This window comes from Ornithorhynchus anatinus, chromosome X1 (genome assembly GCF_004115215.2).
Source record: "Ornithorhynchus anatinus isolate Pmale09 chromosome X1, mOrnAna1.pri.v4, whole genome shotgun sequence".
NCBI classification, from domain to species: Eukaryota; Metazoa; Chordata; class Mammalia; order Monotremata; family Ornithorhynchidae; genus Ornithorhynchus; species Ornithorhynchus anatinus.
The window spans coordinates 41,810,687-41,827,319 of record NC_041749.1 but is presented as its reverse complement, the minus strand read 5'-3'; the positions used below and the strand labels follow the sequence as shown (position 1 = coordinate 41,827,319).

The following is a 16,633-nucleotide window of genomic DNA, read 5'->3' as shown; positions in this document are numbered from 1 at the left end:
ACAGTGGACTCAATAAATATCACCGATTGATTAGTACACTCAAATGGAACAGTTATCCTGTTCTGGTAATTCCTCCCTGGTGATGAATAATGAAGACCAAACTCCAATTGGAATTCCCTGGTCCTCATAACAAGGGAGAAATGGAAAAGCTGTCTCTCAGCTCCGGAGAGGAGACTCTGTTATGTGGACACCGCTTTCCTTTCTCAGATCTGCTATAGTTGGGAGGGCAACACTATGAGAAGAGGCATGGTGTAGTGGATAGAGCACAGGCCTGGGAGTCAGAAGGTCATGGGTTCTAATCCTGACTCTGTCACTTGTATGCTGTGTGACCTTAGGCAAGTCACTTCACTTCTCAGTGCCTCAGTCACCTCATCTGTAAAATAGGGATGGAGACTGTGAGCCCCATGTGGGACAGGGACTGTGTCCAACCCGATTTGCTTGTATCCACCCCAGCGCTTCGTACAGCCCCCGGCACTTAGTAAGTGCTTAACATCATTATTATTATTATTGTTAAGCATTTACTGTGTGCTCAGCACTGGAATAAAGATAATCAGGCCAGACACCATTCCCAGCTCATCTGAGAATCACAGTCTTAAGTGGGAATCATTACTGTTTAGTATGTGCTAACCTGCAACAGTGGCTGGCTTGTCAGCCACCAAAAGTAAAATCTAGCTGTTGCAAAACAAAAGCCCCTGACTCACTTGATCAGTTTATATTAATAGAGAGTATTTATAGTTGCTCCCGCAACCATCTTGGTTGTGGTTTAAAACAATAAAAGTCAGTGTAATTTCCTTCTATGATGGCTTCAAGATTTTTGTGTCTAAATCAAAGGGCTTGAGTCAGTAATTGGTTTTCATAATGGATCCAAATAAGATACAGGATTTAAGTGAGCGATTAGCTTCATAATGAGTTTGTGTAATTTTCTTGCCCTTACTTTCAGAGGTATATTGCTGCTATCATTAAGAGTGAGTCGCAAAATTGTGTTTCTCTTAAAGTTTTTATATGCCAATGATTTCTTTTTCTGTCATGTTATATACATATGCAGAGCTTAGAGAAGTTTGCAGATTGTACTTTTCACTCATTTAGGTTATGATCCTTTTAGTGCTTTGGGGACTCCAAATTAAATATTAGTATTCCAAACATCAGTAGATGCTAAAGTGGCCTGTCAAGACAACTTCTCATTACATTCATCAATCCAGTGGCGCTGTGAATGTTATTTTATTGATGAAAGTTAAAACAAATCCATTTGCAGGCTTCACATATGTACACCTAATTTCCATATGTTTATTCTAAATGCCTACCCACCTACCTTCACACGCTATTTTTGAGTGAACATAGGTATTCACAAATTCGGATACTAACAAAGAACTTGAGCCTTTGTAAAAAATGGACACTTTCTAAATTTAATATTCCGAATGAAAATTTCTGTTAGCAGGTAATACGACACCTAAAAGCTAATACTTTAGAGTTACAGAAATATTACATTGAAATTTTCTCTTTTAAATGACTGTTACAGAAAAATATAACTAAGCTTTCTCCAAATTGTTGCAGTAAAGTCTACTTAATAACTGCTTACAGAATGGAGGAAGTGTCTAAGATCTATTTTTAGGAATAAATAATTAACCTACGAATGGGGCTGCTTCTTCCGAACTCTTTAAGCAACATGCCACAGTTTGAAGCAATTTGCAGGTACATGTATCAAAGGGAATGTTTGGGAACTTTTTCAGTTTATTGGCAAATGGATGGAATATTCTATATCACCAAGAAAACTGATAGAGGGTACCATTAAAGTTTGTGAACTCCACTTTTCGACTTCACTTTTCACAAATGAACATTCATTCAAAGGTAGTTCAGCGCTACAATGGGTAGGATTGAAGTTTTTCAGACAATTTAAACCACATCATTTCTAAAGAAAAAAATATTAAACATGTAGGCCCAAAGGGTCATTCCTCAGCACAGCTGGTACAATCAATCTTTAACGGATTAAAGGGTTTGAGTGGCAGAAAAGATGAACAGAGATGGAATATGGACAATAGTTTTGATTTGAATATTTCATCAGCTTTTAGATTTCTTTTTTGCAATGCATCACTAACAGTACTCAAAGAGCTCAGGACAAATTTCAAAATGTGATCTTAAACTGAGCCAGTATATTCACAACGGGGAAGCCCTGGTGAGATATATCTCATATGAAAAACATTAGGTGTTGCACTGCTCTTAATACACATCTCCTCTTGTTGGGAGTTGACTGCAGGATTACCAGAGGCCTGTTATAACATGTGTTCCACAGGTTTTTATGTAGAACTCTTGTACTAATCAGTCACCTGTCCACTGACAATTTCAGGTCATCCTGCCCTAGTCGCACAGGATGGCTGGGTACTTTCCCACTGAATTGGTGGTTGCCGTAACGTGATTTCCCCTGAACGCGAAATGCTTCGAGAACACATCCCCTGCATTCTAGTGGAAATGACTGGATGTCACCTGGGTTGTCCCTGGTGAAACAGTTAAGAGGCTGGGTCTGAGGCCTCTGGAAGTCTGAGCATTCCAGAAATATACGGGGATGCAGCGTGGCCTAGTGGTAAGAACACAAGGAGTCAGAGGACCTGTGTTCTATTGCCGGCTCCATCGATTGCCAGCTGTGTGGCCTTGGGCAAGCCATTTCACTTTTCAGTGCCTCGGATGCCTCATCTGAAAAATGAGTCCTCTTGGTCTGCGAACCCCATGTGGGACAGGGACCGTGTCCCATGAGATTGACTTGTCTCTACCCCAGCACTTAGAACAGCGCTCGCCACAGAGTATGTGCCGAACAAAGACCATAAAAAGGAGAGAATTTCTTCCAACTGGGATGTGCTTCTGCCTTCCCTGAGGATTATCTCCTCTAGGTCAAGCATCTAACTAATCAAGAACCAAGTTCCCTTCAAGTCTCCACTCTCCCACCTCCCAATTTCCCAGTCCCTCCCATAAACCACCCCTCTCCTGATCCTCAGCTTCCAATAGAGTAATCCCAAGCCATATCATGGGACTGACCTTGCCCCTTCTCCCTAACTCAGCAAGCTCCCAACTGATGACAGGCCACATTGGGGACCTTGCCAAGTCTTGAGCTAGTTTCATCAGAGGACAAGAGTGGAGTCTGACAGACTTCAGTTCAGAAGACTGTCTGGACAGAGTTTTGCACTTCTGTCACAAGACACCTTGCGTCCAACTTGATTAATAACGTCCAACTTGATTAATAATAACAGTTATGGTATTTGTTAAGCGTTTACCAGGTGCCAAGCAATGTTCTAAGCGCTGAAGTAGTTACAAGGCTCTAAGCTTGTCCCAGGTGGGGCTCACAGTCTTAAGCGCTTACTATGTGCCAGGCACTGTACTAAGTGCTGGGTTGGAAACAAGCAGATCAGGTTGGACACAATCCCTTGACCCCCAAGGGGTTCACTGTCGCAATCCCCATTTTACAGATGAGGTAACCGAGGCCCAGAGAAGTGAAGTGACTTGCCCCAGGTCACACAGCAGACAAGCGGCGGAGCCGGGATCAGAACCCATGACCTTCTGACTCAGGCCCGTGCTCTATCCAATGTGCCATGATTAGCTTGTATCTACCCCAGCGCTTAGTACAGTGTCTGGCACATCAGGAACTGTTTAACTCCCAGGGGTGTGCTCTAACCGCAAGTCCACCCTGTTTCTAGTGACCTTCTCTGCGTGGGTTTCCTCACCTGTAAAATGGTGGTTCAACAGCTGTCCTCCCTTTCCTCCTCAGACCGGGAGGGAACATCAACGTCGGACAGGGTCTGTGTCCAACTTGATTATCTTACACCTACTCTGGCGCTCAGTACGGTATCTGACGCATAGTTAGCATTTAATAAATACCAATCATAATAATAATAATAACGACAGAGGTATTCGATAGACACTATTTGTTAAGTGCTACAAGCTAATACCAAAATTATAATTCGATAGATCCAAGAGCCTCGTGACTGCTGCCTAACACTACCGTGATACTTGCAAACAAATCTCTACCTTGATTCTACCTGCTTCTCATCTACAGTTCTACTTTCTCCAGATCAAGTCCCGTTGAAATCGTAACTTACAGGAAAGAGTTAAGATGGGTTGGGATCCTGAGAATTGACCTCACAATCCCCAGGGGCCGAGAAGCCCAGAAGAGCTAATTAAGTCCAATGACAAGTTCCTGCTTGCAAAACTGTTACAGGGCAGATAATTCCAACAATAGAGTGTCTACTGGATGACCCAAGGTTCAGTCCCTACAGCTAAGGGGAGTGGATTGGGGGCTGTCCGAGGTGATGCAAAACCAGAGGTGAGAATTCGAAAGGAAATCAAGGGGCAGAATTGCAAGTTTTGTTTGTTCCCTGAGAGAAATCAGAAAGGTTTCTGCAGGTGAGCAAAAACCAGAGCAGAGATTTGAAATGTTCTGGGCAGTGGCGTGCCCAATCTGTGGAAGTTTCCTGGGCAACTCACAGTGGCAAATAGAGCGACCAAAGGCCAATGCCTTGACTCCCTCTATGGTCACTCCAAAAACCGCAGAGCTTCTGTCGACCCATTACAGTGACCCGTAATCCTTTACACAAGGCAGAGGGGTTAAACAAAATCAAGAAATATTTTGTCTGTAAAGAGGGATTTACCATCCATGATCTTATTTTCAATTTAACTAAAAGGGGGCATGGTTAGGTGAATCCTAGAGTGCACAAGAGTTCACATAAAACCCACCATCTAGGCTGTAAACTCTTTGCGGGCAGGGAACGTGTCTACCAACTCAATTGTACTGAACTTTACCAAGCGTTTAGTACAGTGTTCTGCACACAGTAAGTGCTCCATAAATAGCACTGATTTATTATACACTTCAGGAAAATAGTCTCAAAAAATACAGAACAGCATTTCAGCTTCATTCTCACAAGACATCAGAGCTTAACAACTTCCCACTGGGTCGATAATAAATTGGGAATTTGGGTTCTCATGGTCTCGGCCTTCTTTGAAAACTTAAAAAAGGTTGACAGGTATTAAAGTACAATTCTGAGAACTAAAAGGAGAGGAGGGAGTGGGGAGCAACTATCAAACTCTGTCTCCTATAATTATGGCCTTCATTAAATGATTACTAGGGGCTAGATCCTGGGACAGTTACAGGGGATAAGATTGAACATGGTCCCTTCTCCCACATGGGATTCACAATCTACCTTATGGCTCTTTTACAGATGAGAAAACTAAAGGCCAGGGAGGGTCATTGACTTGCCCAAGGTCACCCAATAGGCCAGCCAGAAATGGGACTCAAAATGGGGTCTACTGACTGCCAGTTCCATGTTCTTTCTACTAGAGCCACTTTTTATCCTCACCTCGGTCTTCTTCCACAGGCTTCTCTAACTCCTCCGCGCCCTTGGGTCAGAACCTCCCGGATATAGTCTTATAGGGGAGACTATGATCTGGGACTGCAGCAAGAGGCAGAAAGGAGGGGGCAGGGGAAGGAGAGAATTTTCACTACACGTCACCACTTCCTTTAGCTAGAGAAACTGGCAAGTCAATGGGGGTTCAGGGCAGCCCCTGGGGTCTAGGCCAAGAGTACTAGCAGGCCAACAGGCAAATGAGCAATTTTTAAATTTCCTTTTAGCATTCGTTTTAATGTAAATGGTTGGCCTCCACATTTTCTCGATGAGGTTTCAACAAAACTTAACAGCCTATGTCATCCTGAGTTTAACAGAAGCTCACTCACCTTACAGCATCAAAGCACTTGATGAAAAAAAGTGTTTTATTTGCTTTTCATTTGCTTCCCCCTCTTCCTGCCCCCCCCCCCCCCCCATTAATCTCCATCTGGATCAAGTTTGAATCTAGCTTTAAGCCACATCTTCTCAGGGTGATGGCTGGTATTTGGCATTTGGGATTTCTGAAGACAAGCTGGGTGAAGTTAAAATATATATCAAAAGGCAGTTGTGTAGTCCAGCCTGGAATCTGTCAGTTTTAGTTGTGTCACTGCTTTGGCATTGTCTTCTGAAAATCGGGACTCACTTTACATAAAAACCTGCATTTGTGCACACTCGTTTTCCCTTTTTTTGTTATTGACTGGTACTTAAGCATTTACTATGTACCAGGCACTGTACTAAGCACTGGGATAGACACAAGCTTATCAGGTTGGACACGGTCCCTGTCCCACACGGGGCTCACAGTCTTAATCCCTATTTTACAAATGGGGAGAGCGAGGGGATGGGGGGAAATTGGGGGTGGGGTGGGGGAGGAGGGTTTGTGAGTGTGTATGTGTGTGTGGTTCGACCACTCCTGGAAAGTGGTGGGAGTAACAGCAGCAGAGGAAAATACTGTAATAGGCAGCCGGGAATCTCTCTCATGTGGTAATGAGGTTATACTCAAAGTTTTTCCTACAACTAAGTGCTTTTCCATATCTGTAGCACTATTAACATTATCGGGCTCTGTTTTTCCCCCCTCACTGAAATGAGAATCTTATTTAAGGCCCTAGCTGTTCCACTGAAGTTTTACTCAACATGGTTCAGCTGGCAAAACCTAGACTGGATTTATTTGAACCTGAGGTCACTCAATCAGCTCTGTCCCTTACTTATCCTTTCTTCTCTCCCACTATTCCCCCACCCCCTCGCCTCAGCTTACACTTTTGGTTCCTTTCATGCCAACCTACTTACTGTGCCTCATTCTTGCCTGTCTTGCTCACATCTTTCCTTCTGTCTGGGACTCCCTCTCCCTTCGTAACTGGCGGACCTCTGCTTTTCCCATCTTCAAGGCTCTTCTGAAACCACATTGTCTCACATCTCTTCGCTCATTAAACTCTCATCCCCACATGCTGTTTTCCTCCCAACTGCCATTTCAACACTTTGTGTCACCTGACCCTTATGGACATCTCTATTGCTTCCTCCTGCCTATAATTTATTTTAGGGTCTGTCTCCCCAACGAGACTATAAGCTTCTCAAGAACGGGTATCATGTCTACTAATTCTACTGTACCTTCCCAAACGCCTAGTACATTACAGAACTAAGAAGCAGCGTAGCCTAGTGGAAAGAGCACAGACCCAGGATCTAATCACGGCAGCACCACTTGCCTGTGGTATGATTTTATAACGTGGTATTTGTTAAGTGCTTACTATGTGACAGGCACCATACTAAGCGCTGGGGTGGATATAAGCAAATCGAGTAGGTCACAGTCCCTGTCCCATGTGGGGCTCACAGTCTCAACCCCCATTTTACAGATGAGGTAACTGAGGCACAGACAAGTGAAGTGACTTGTCCAAAGTCCAAAGCAGACAAGAGGCGGAGCTGGGATTCAAACCCATGTCCTTCTGACTCCCAGCCCTGTGTTCTATCCACTACACCAGGCTAGTCACTCAGCTTCTCCTCTTAAAATGGGAATCCGTTACTTCTCCTCCCTTGTAGTTAGCCTGTGAACCCCACGTGGGACAAGGACTATGTTCTAAATTCTTATAAGTGTTTAACAAATATTAACAAATACCACAATTATTATTACCCTAGTGTTTGGCACTTAATAAGCACAGACCCAATATCACAAGACTATAAGCCTGTCATTGGGCAGGGATTGTATCTATCTGTTGCCTAATTGTACATTCCAAGCACTTAGAACAGTGCTCTGCACATAGTAAGCGCTCAATAAATACTAATGAATGAACTGTTATTGTTATTACTGTGCAGAGAGTCCCCAAAGACTATTTATTGACTGTCTAAAGGAGGTGAGAGCTGGGCACTCTGCAACTCTAACCGCAGCCAGCCTGGGTGGACTTCAGGAATCATCCCGAGGCCATTCATGCCAACAATGGGAAAGCGATTTAGGGGGGAGAGGAGGCGAGCAAAATCCCAGTATATCCTGGTCAGGTGGGCACCATAACCTAGGAATACTGGGGCAGGCTGAGGCAGCACTTGCGGCAAATGACGCCATTATTTTCATCCATATATAAACTCTGCCATTATTGGGTCAGGCCAAAGGTGCAGGCAGCTCAGTATTCTGTCTTATAAATTGGTAACTGGATGCTTGGAGGCACGCCGTAATGGTTTTAGGTCCTGCTGCTGTTAGCTTGGACTTTAAAAGAGGCTTTCTCCAAGAGAGAGAGAAAAAACTATATTTTCTACTAAAAAGAAAAAATCATAAACACACCTTTGGTAGACAGCATCATTAGAAATGTCATCTTAGAAAGTTTTCACAAAAGAAGGAATCTTGAGAATGGAAACGGAGTACATTGGTTAACTTACAAACCCCAAAGTCGATCTTCAGCATGGCTGGGGAGAGGTCTCCTCCGTGGCCGAAGCCTTTTGGGACCCGAGTTACAACAAATTCAATCCTAGTTCATTGCATAATTATCAGGGAGACGCCTGAATGACTTTCTAGCTCTTCAGGCTCTGGAAATTACTGGTAGAATACTGTGCTGCATAAAATGCAAAACTCACCCAAAATGGACTGATGCAACAGGGAGACATGATGAAAATATTCTCAATTCATCCCTTTACTTATAGTGGCCTGGAAAATGTTCAACTGAATGGATAAAACTTAAACCAAATGAAAATACTGACCAATTAAATATGACTCTTCTTAATAATAGTTCCAGATGAGAAAACAGAAGAGACATAACCAGATTACAAGGTCACATCTGGAAAATTTCCAATGGTCGGTTAACTCTTGTTTAACTAAATCCGTTCTTCTACCAGATAGCCCAGCTACCTCTCAGATGTTAACCTCTAAAACAATTCAAATGATTTACTAAGTGTAAATGACTCACATCCAAAGTTTTTTATGTTTTGTTTTTGAAATTAGAACCAAAAAAAAACCCCTTCTCCAGAAAGAAACTGAGCCAGCAGATTCAAAACTTGCAAACTGTGATGATAAAATCAGAGAGGAAAAAAAAAGAAAAAGGGTGCTGCGATATTAAAATGCAGGTCACCTTATCCTGAATAACACGAACCTGTGGCAATTTCTGCGATTACTATAATGCCCCGGCTAATGGAAACATTACAAAACTATCCTAAACTTTTTTTAACAATTAAGAGGCATTTACATCATGCAATCCTTCAGAAAAGTTTTAGAATCTGCTAACAAGCGATGCCATGGAAGGGGTCTGTCCCGTGCCAGCATGGGGGCTTTGTGGCTGGATTTAGCTTGAAGAATCCAGAACCGTAAGAACTGGCTCCAACATCGGTGAATAATAATTATAATAATTACGGTATTTATTAAGCACTTACCATGTGCCTGACCCTGTACTAAGCGCTGGGGGGGAATACTTCCAAATCGGTTAGGACACAGTCCCTAGTCCCACATGGGCTCACAGTCTTAATCCTCATTTTAATAATAATGTTGGTATTTGTTAAGCGCTTACTATGTGCCGAGCACTGTTCTAAGCGCTGGGGTAGACATAGGGGAATCAGGTTGTCCCACGTGGGGCTCACAGTCTTCATCCCCATTTTACAGATGAGGGAACTGAGGCACAGAGAAGTTAAGTGACTTGCCCACAGTCACACAGCCGACAAGTGGCAGAGCTGGGATTCGAACTCATGAGCCCTGACTCCAAAGCCCATGCTCTTTCCACTGAGCCACGCTGCTTCCCAAGGTGAGGTAACTGAGGCCCAGTAACTGAGACCCGACGACGTGAAGTGACTTGCCCAAGGTCACACAGCAGACAAGTGGCAGAGCTGGAATTGGAACCCATGACTTCCTGACTCCCAAACCTGGGCTCTAGCCACTAAGCCAGCCTCTTCCCTGTACTCTCTCAAGTGCTTAGGACAGTGCTTTGCAAACAATAAGCGCTCAATAAACAAGACTGAATGGATTCCCTGGGTTGCAGCAGTTGCTCCAGTCTTGGGATCGACTGTTTGTAATCAATCGTACTTTGGCGTCGCACTCACCGTCTGGGGAGTTGTGCTACAACCTCAGAGGTGGGGCTACACCAAGGACTGAGCTGGCACCTCCACGACTGTGGCTCCGTGGGGAGACCGGGAAGCTCGGACCAGAGCTGGCATGTGATCCACGAAGGTGGGGTCCCTGGGAGTTGGGGGGAGCTCACCCTGCCAGAGGCTAGAATCCTAGATGGAAGGTGGAGAGCAGCTGGATGAGCTGCAATTCCAGTGTGTATATATCTATCATTCTATTTATCTATTTTGATGGTATTGATGCCTGGGGACTTGTTTTGTTGTCTGTCTAACCCTTCTAGACTCTGAGTCCGTTGTTGGGTAGGGATTGTCTCTATCTGTTGCCATATTGAACTTTCCAAGTGCTTAGTAAAATACTCTGCATAAAGTAAGCGCTCAATACATACGACTGAATGAACTGAGGCTACAAAGGTGGGCTGCGGAAGAGCCATTTCCCTACCTGCCGAAAGTCCCAGGACCAGCAGTCGTTTCTCTGGCACCGGTTCTTAGGGTTCTGGATCCTTCAAGCCAAATCCAGTCACAAAGCCTCCATCCTGGCACAGGGCAGACCACGTTACCACTAGACTGTAAACTCGTTGTGAGCCGGGAATGTGTCTGTTTATTGTTATATTGGGGTCTCCCAAGTGCTTAGTACAGTGCTCTGCACACAGTAAACACTCGATACGTATGAATGGATGCTTGACCAAACTGTGGGACCTGGAAGGGACACCGATACAAACGTTTTAATGCAATGCCTATACTCAGTCTACAGGAACACTCCAATTTTCACAGTACTTCAGAGAAACAAGGGAGCATGAAGATTAAGCTCAATGGAAATTTTTGTTCCTCTAAAAAAATGAAAAATATTTCAAAATCCATTCTAGTAATTTTGAAATTAAGAGTTACAGGCTCTGCTAATGAAGTGTTTTCCCCCTTTAACTGATACCATGTCACAAATTATTTCTGAATACAATTACTAGTAAACGTTAGGGTAAAATTCATGACCCGCATGGCTATTAATGGTAACGTATTAGTAATCTGTATTTACATAGTTCAAGAGCTATTCAATTCTCACTTTCCTTTCTATGAGTGTCATTTTGATTTTAAAAAAATCTGAATTCAGTAACTTTTAGTTATGCCACTAAATAAAATATTAGACGATAGCTACGGTCAACTGGGAGACAGGAAGAGTTAAGGTTCTAATCTCGGCTCCGCCACTTACCTGCTAGGTGACCTTGGGCAAATCACTCAGGCTCTCTGGGCCTCACTTTCATCACCTGCAAAATGGGGATTAACACCTCTTCTCCCTCCTCAGACTGTGAGCCTCATGGACGAGGCCCATACCTGATCTAACTGCACTGTAAGCACAGCGTTTAGTACAGTGCTTGGCAATAATAAGCACTTAAATACTATAATTATTATAGTAAGATTATTACCTTCTAAGGAAGGTTTGAAATGATAAATTCTTATTACCTAATGGCAAATTGGGAAACATTAGAAATATATACTATTTCTTGTTTGAAATTCACTACACATCCTATAGGATACTATTCTATTTGAAGATTAGGGTTTACAATTTTTGGGTTTTTAACTGTTTAGTTTGGGAGGGGGGGTTACTGTTAAAACAGGGTCCTAAGAACTGTAATTAATTGAAGGCCAATTAACACATTTTGTTAAGATCAGCTGCAAGGTTTTTGTCTCTGTTCATTACGAGTGGGTTTCTATAAGGTAGTTTCATTAATGAGTTCTCTTAAGACATTCCAAAAGACAGTTCTGCTAGAGTAAATGTTACAAATAAAATATCAGAATATGACCAAATCTCTTGTGCAGGTAAATGAATTATTAAATATCTTAGAGAAAAAAATTCAAAACAAACTTAGTTTTGGCACAGCATTATTGATGCTGAAAGGATAAATTATTTCCTTTTCCCTTCCATTTCTGTTTGGTTTTTTTAATTAAACCATCCCTATTACACCCCCTTGTGTACGGAGTACAGACGCTGATTTTTGCACTAAAGCCCCATTTCCAATAAAAAGTCTAATCAATCAATTAAGCACTGATATTTGAGCACTCACTATGTACAGAGCACAGTACTAAGCGCTTGGGAGAGTAGTCTCCAGCAGTCGAGTAAGGGAAGCCCTTTAATCTTTTCCTAAATCTTAAGCATTTAGATGAAAAGACCAGGGAAAATGAATTCTAAATTTGAGGTTTAATGGTAGAACTGTAGCACTGACTTCCCGCTGCTTCCTACACTACCTGCCTCATCTCCTCAAACCCCTTCTTCATGCGATTTTGCTTGCTTCCCAGATTCCACCTCCCGTGGGCTCTATGCAACAAGCCTCCTCTTCTCTGCCGGCTGGAGAAGTGGCGGCTGGGTTATCTGAATAACTTGGGCAAGACACCGTGGTTGCCGAGGCTCACCCCTAACTTTCAGGCCTTCGTTCACTTGGGCGGAATGCCAATATTCCCAGTTTGCATTGCCGGGGAACCCTGGCTTTTGATTTCTCTAATTCTAGGCTTCGACCTCATTAACTTTTAGGAAATTTAATTCATTTAGGCTGTAAAGGAAAAGGGAATTTGGAGATGAAAATGAAAAAAGGCAAAGGCTCTCCCATTAGGGAACGAGTTCTTCCGGCAGTCTATCCAGTGTAAAATCATTCCCACCTGACACTGTTTTATGGAGGTGATTTCCACGTGTACGAGAAATTCTTAAGTGATAGTACATGAGGTCACTCGGTGCTGGTGACAGGAGAAAAAGGCTGGTCAGTGGCCTACTCTTAAGGCTCTCCGAATTCTTCCTTGGGCATTCTAAGTTTCAAATTCTCAATACAATGCTTTGAGTTCTTCACTGGAAGAAGACTATTTTGTCATCAGTGGTATTTACCGAGGTGCGTACTGTGTGCACAGCACTGTATTAACCGCTCAGGAGAGGACACTTCAACTGAGTTGGCAGACACATGCCCTGTCCACAATGAGTTTACAGTCTAGACTATATATGGCTTTGACAGATAATGTTTCTCAGAGTGAAGTCTGAAATTTGGTTCCAAATATTGATGCTGAAGGAACTGTTAAAATACATTCCCAAACAAAACTGAAAATAATGTGAAAGGCAACTAACTTTCTGAAAGACAAAGGAAAAAGATCAGAAAAGTTAAATTAAGTCATTTCTGTAGCTATTCACAGTTCCCACACTCTTCTGTCCCAAAAATCTCTAAAAGCAAAGTTCATGAGTTCTCACTCTAATACAAAAAGTTGGCATTTTCTACCATATCTGCTTGATGATCCAATACAAAACTTGGAGCATTTTGTAAATTGCCACATTTGCAAAACTGAAGTCTCACATCAGAGAAGTATAAAGCCATTTCCTAGTAAATTTAACACAAGTCCTGATTTCAGTTCATTAAACTGTACCTTTGTAAACTGGCATTCTCTCACCAACTAAAAAAATCCATTTCACTTCCAAATAGGTACCACGATCCAAAATACAAAAAAAAAAAATTAGGATATTTTGCATCCGAGTTTCTTTTACAAACCTCTATCTGATCTCGAAAGATTCACTGGTTTGATTTCCTCAAAATGAGTTGTTCTGGGGGAAAAGTTCCTTTCATTCCCAGTATTGTGTTTGGCATATTTGACGTGATCAGCGTCTGCTGCGGTTAGATCATGACAGATTCAGTAGTAACCTTAGACTGTTACTGGCAGCTCAAGCATTTCTCATTTCTCCTTTGCTCACATTAAGGTCTCACTGTTGAATAATTTCTTCCCCCACACCCTAATTTCCAGGACAGAAGAAGGGATTTTGGAGGGTTTTATTTTTCTCTCTCCTTAAGAGGCTTACTGGGTCTCTCACATTCCAAAATGCAACTCAATGCATTAATCCAAGCAGGGGGCTGGGGGGAATCTCGCGGGGAAGATGGATGGATGGATGGATGGATGGATGGATGGATGGATGGATGGATGGGTGGATGGATGGGTGGATGGATGGACGGGCAGGTGGATGGATGGGTGGGCAGACGGATGGGAAGATGGACGGACGGGCAGATCGGGTGGATAGGTTGACAGATGGGCGGGTGGACGACGGAAGGAGGCACAGACAGGTGGAAGGACGGATGGGCGGAAGGACGGATGGGTGGAAGGACGGACGGGAAGACGGGTGGATAGGTTGACAGACGGACGGGTGGACGGACGGAAGGACAGACAGGTGAAAGGATGGCTGGGTGGAAGGACGGATGGAAAGATGGAAGGACGGATAGATGGATGAGCACACGGGGGGGGGGGGGGAGTGAAGAGGTGACCTTTTAATGAGGACAGAGGCGGGGTTGGGGAGGGGGGAGAAGGGAGCCAACAGGCCGTTTTCTGTCGAGCGAAAGGGGAATGGCCATAAAGGGGCCCGTTCGAAGGAAGCAGAACTCGTCGGCTGGAGTAGTAACCGCAAGGCCCCTTCTGCTTCTATCACCACCCGACTTTCTTTGCAAACAGGAAGGTGATGAAAATGAGATCGACGCGCAGAGATGCCCAGATGGTCCCGACCCGGCAGCCGGTCCTTCTAGCCTAAGCCAGGGTGTGCACCCACCCAGCTGCGCTGCAGAAGGGCTGGCACCAGGGCCCACCACCGACACCCCTTATCTTCTCTCCCCCCCCCCGGGGGACCCCGTTGGGCTACCACCCCAATCCCTCCGCTAGCCCAGGGCCGGGGCGAGCAGCTCCACCTTGGAAGCTCGGGGGCCGAGGGCAAAGGGCGGGCCCACTAAATCTCCTCCCTGGGACTCTCCCGAGCGCTTAGTCCAGCGTTCTGCACACTGCAAACGTTCCACCCATCCCGCTGACCTACCGATGATGATGATGACTCCTACTTAGTGAGCGCTTACTGTGTGCAGGGCGCTGGACTGAGCGCTTGGGAGAGGACACCATTGCCCCCCACCACAACGAGCTCACGGTCGTGGACTCTCCCGAGCGCTCAGTACAGAGTTCCGCACACGGCAAACGTTCCACGAATCCCGCAGACCCACCCATCATCATCAATCCTCTTTATTGAGGGCAAAGCACTGTACTAAGCGTTCGGGAGACGACACCATACAGACATCAGACATTCCCCGCCCCCAACGAGCTCACCATCTGGGACTCTCCCGAGCGCTTAGTCCAGCGCTCTGCACCCGGCAGCCGGTCCTCCCGCCGCGGACCTCCCGATCGTCATCATGATCAGGAATCCTATTTCTTTGTCCGGCGCCTAAAACGGGGCGCTAAGCGCTGGGGCGAGGACAGGCCGTGCCGGCCCGGCGGAGCCCTTCTTCCCCGCCGACCCCGAGCTCGCAGTCTTGGGCTGCCCCGGCCGCTGAGCCCGGCGGGCTTTTCCACCACTGCCGCCGCTCCCTCGGTTGCAGGATGTCCATCGATCGAGCCCATCGAGCCCCACCTGATCGATCCCCATCGCTCGAACCCCTCGATCCCCCACCGCTCGATCCCCTCGATCCCCCACCGATAGATCCCCTCGATCCCCATCCATCGATCTCATTGACCTCCCCGCCCCCCCCATCGATCGATCCCGTTGATCCCCCATCGCTCGATCCCTTTGATCCCCATCAGTCGAACCCATCGGTCCCCCATCGATCGATCCCTTTCATCCCCCGTCCATCGATCTCATTGACCCCCCCCCTCACCGATCGATCCCGTTGATTTTTCCCCCATCGCTCGATCTCACCGATTCCCCCACCGATCGATCCCTCGGATCCCCATCAGTCGATGCCATCGATCTCCCCCTCTCCCCCCCCCTCCCTCGATCGACCTCGTCGATCCCCCATCAATCGATCCCGCCGATGGCCCACCGATCGATCTCATCGATCCCCGCGGGCCCCGAGAAGGGAGAGGCAGAAGGTCGGCGGCGGCCACGGGGGCGGCCAAGAAGGCCACGCCACACGGTCCCTCCGGCCCAACTTGGTGGGGCCGGGAAGGGAAGGAGGAGGGGGAGGAGGAGGGATCGGGAAGGGGGAGAGGGGCCGGGTACCTGAAGACGGCGTCGTCGCGGGCGTCGCGGCCGGGGGACACGAGCCCGCTCCTTTTGTTGAACAGCTTCTGGAAGAGGGTGGGGGGCATCTTGGGGCGGAGGAGGGGAGGGACCCCCTCCCTCGGGACCCGGGGGGGGTCCGTCCGTCCGTGGGTCGGTCGGTCGGTCGGTCGGTCGGTGGGTCCGTGTCCCGCCCGCCCGCTCGGTCCCGGGCGGCAGCGGCAGCGGCGGGCGCCGCGCACCTAGTTCCGCGAAGCCGCCGCCGCCGCCGCCTCCTCCATGGGCGTCCCGGTCATATGACAGAAATTAGTCACTTCAAACTGGCGGAGGGGGGGGGGGGACGGGCCGGGCCGGGAACCCCACATTGGCGCCCGGGAAGGCTCACGTGACCTCGGGGGCGGGGCCGGGGCCAGGGGGGGGCCGGGGGGGAGGGCGCCCGGGGAGCGGCGGGGGCGGCGCCCGAACGCCGCGCCGACACCGCGCAGCCGCACAGCCGCCAACGACGCCACCACCGGGCCGGGGGGACCAGGGAGGGGGCGGGGCCTGGGTCCAATGGGGCCGGGGCCTAGGCGTAGTGGGCGGGGTCTGGGATCGGGGGGCGGGGCCTGCGCGGAGGGGCGGGGCCCGGAGGTGGGAAAGGCGGGGTCTAGGGCCAGGGGGCGGGGCCTGGGCAGGAGGGGGCGGGGCCTGGAGCCGGGGAGGGGAGGGGCCTAGGTCGGGTGGGCGGGGACCGGGTGGAGGGGGCGGGGTCTAGAGCCAGGGGGCGGGG

At 47.0% G+C, this 16,633-nt stretch overlaps 1 protein-coding gene across 2 annotated transcripts in view; it reads right to left on the bottom strand.

Moving 5' to 3' along the window:
• Window positions 1–16,013, bottom strand: part of FNIP1 (folliculin interacting protein 1) — a 126,540-nt gene extending 110,527 nt beyond the window's left edge. The window contains exon 1 of one of the 2 annotated variants that reach the window (XM_029050282.2): window positions 15,865–16,013. In XM_029050282.2, coding sequence (XP_028906115.1) covers window positions 15,865–15,953 — 89 coding nt within the window. In that variant the 5' untranslated portion in view covers window positions 15,954–16,013. The remainder of the gene's footprint in view (window positions 1–15,864) is intronic. The other variant, XM_029050281.2, reaches the window with a different exon arrangement.
• Window positions 16,014–16,633: the final 620 nt, after the last annotated feature.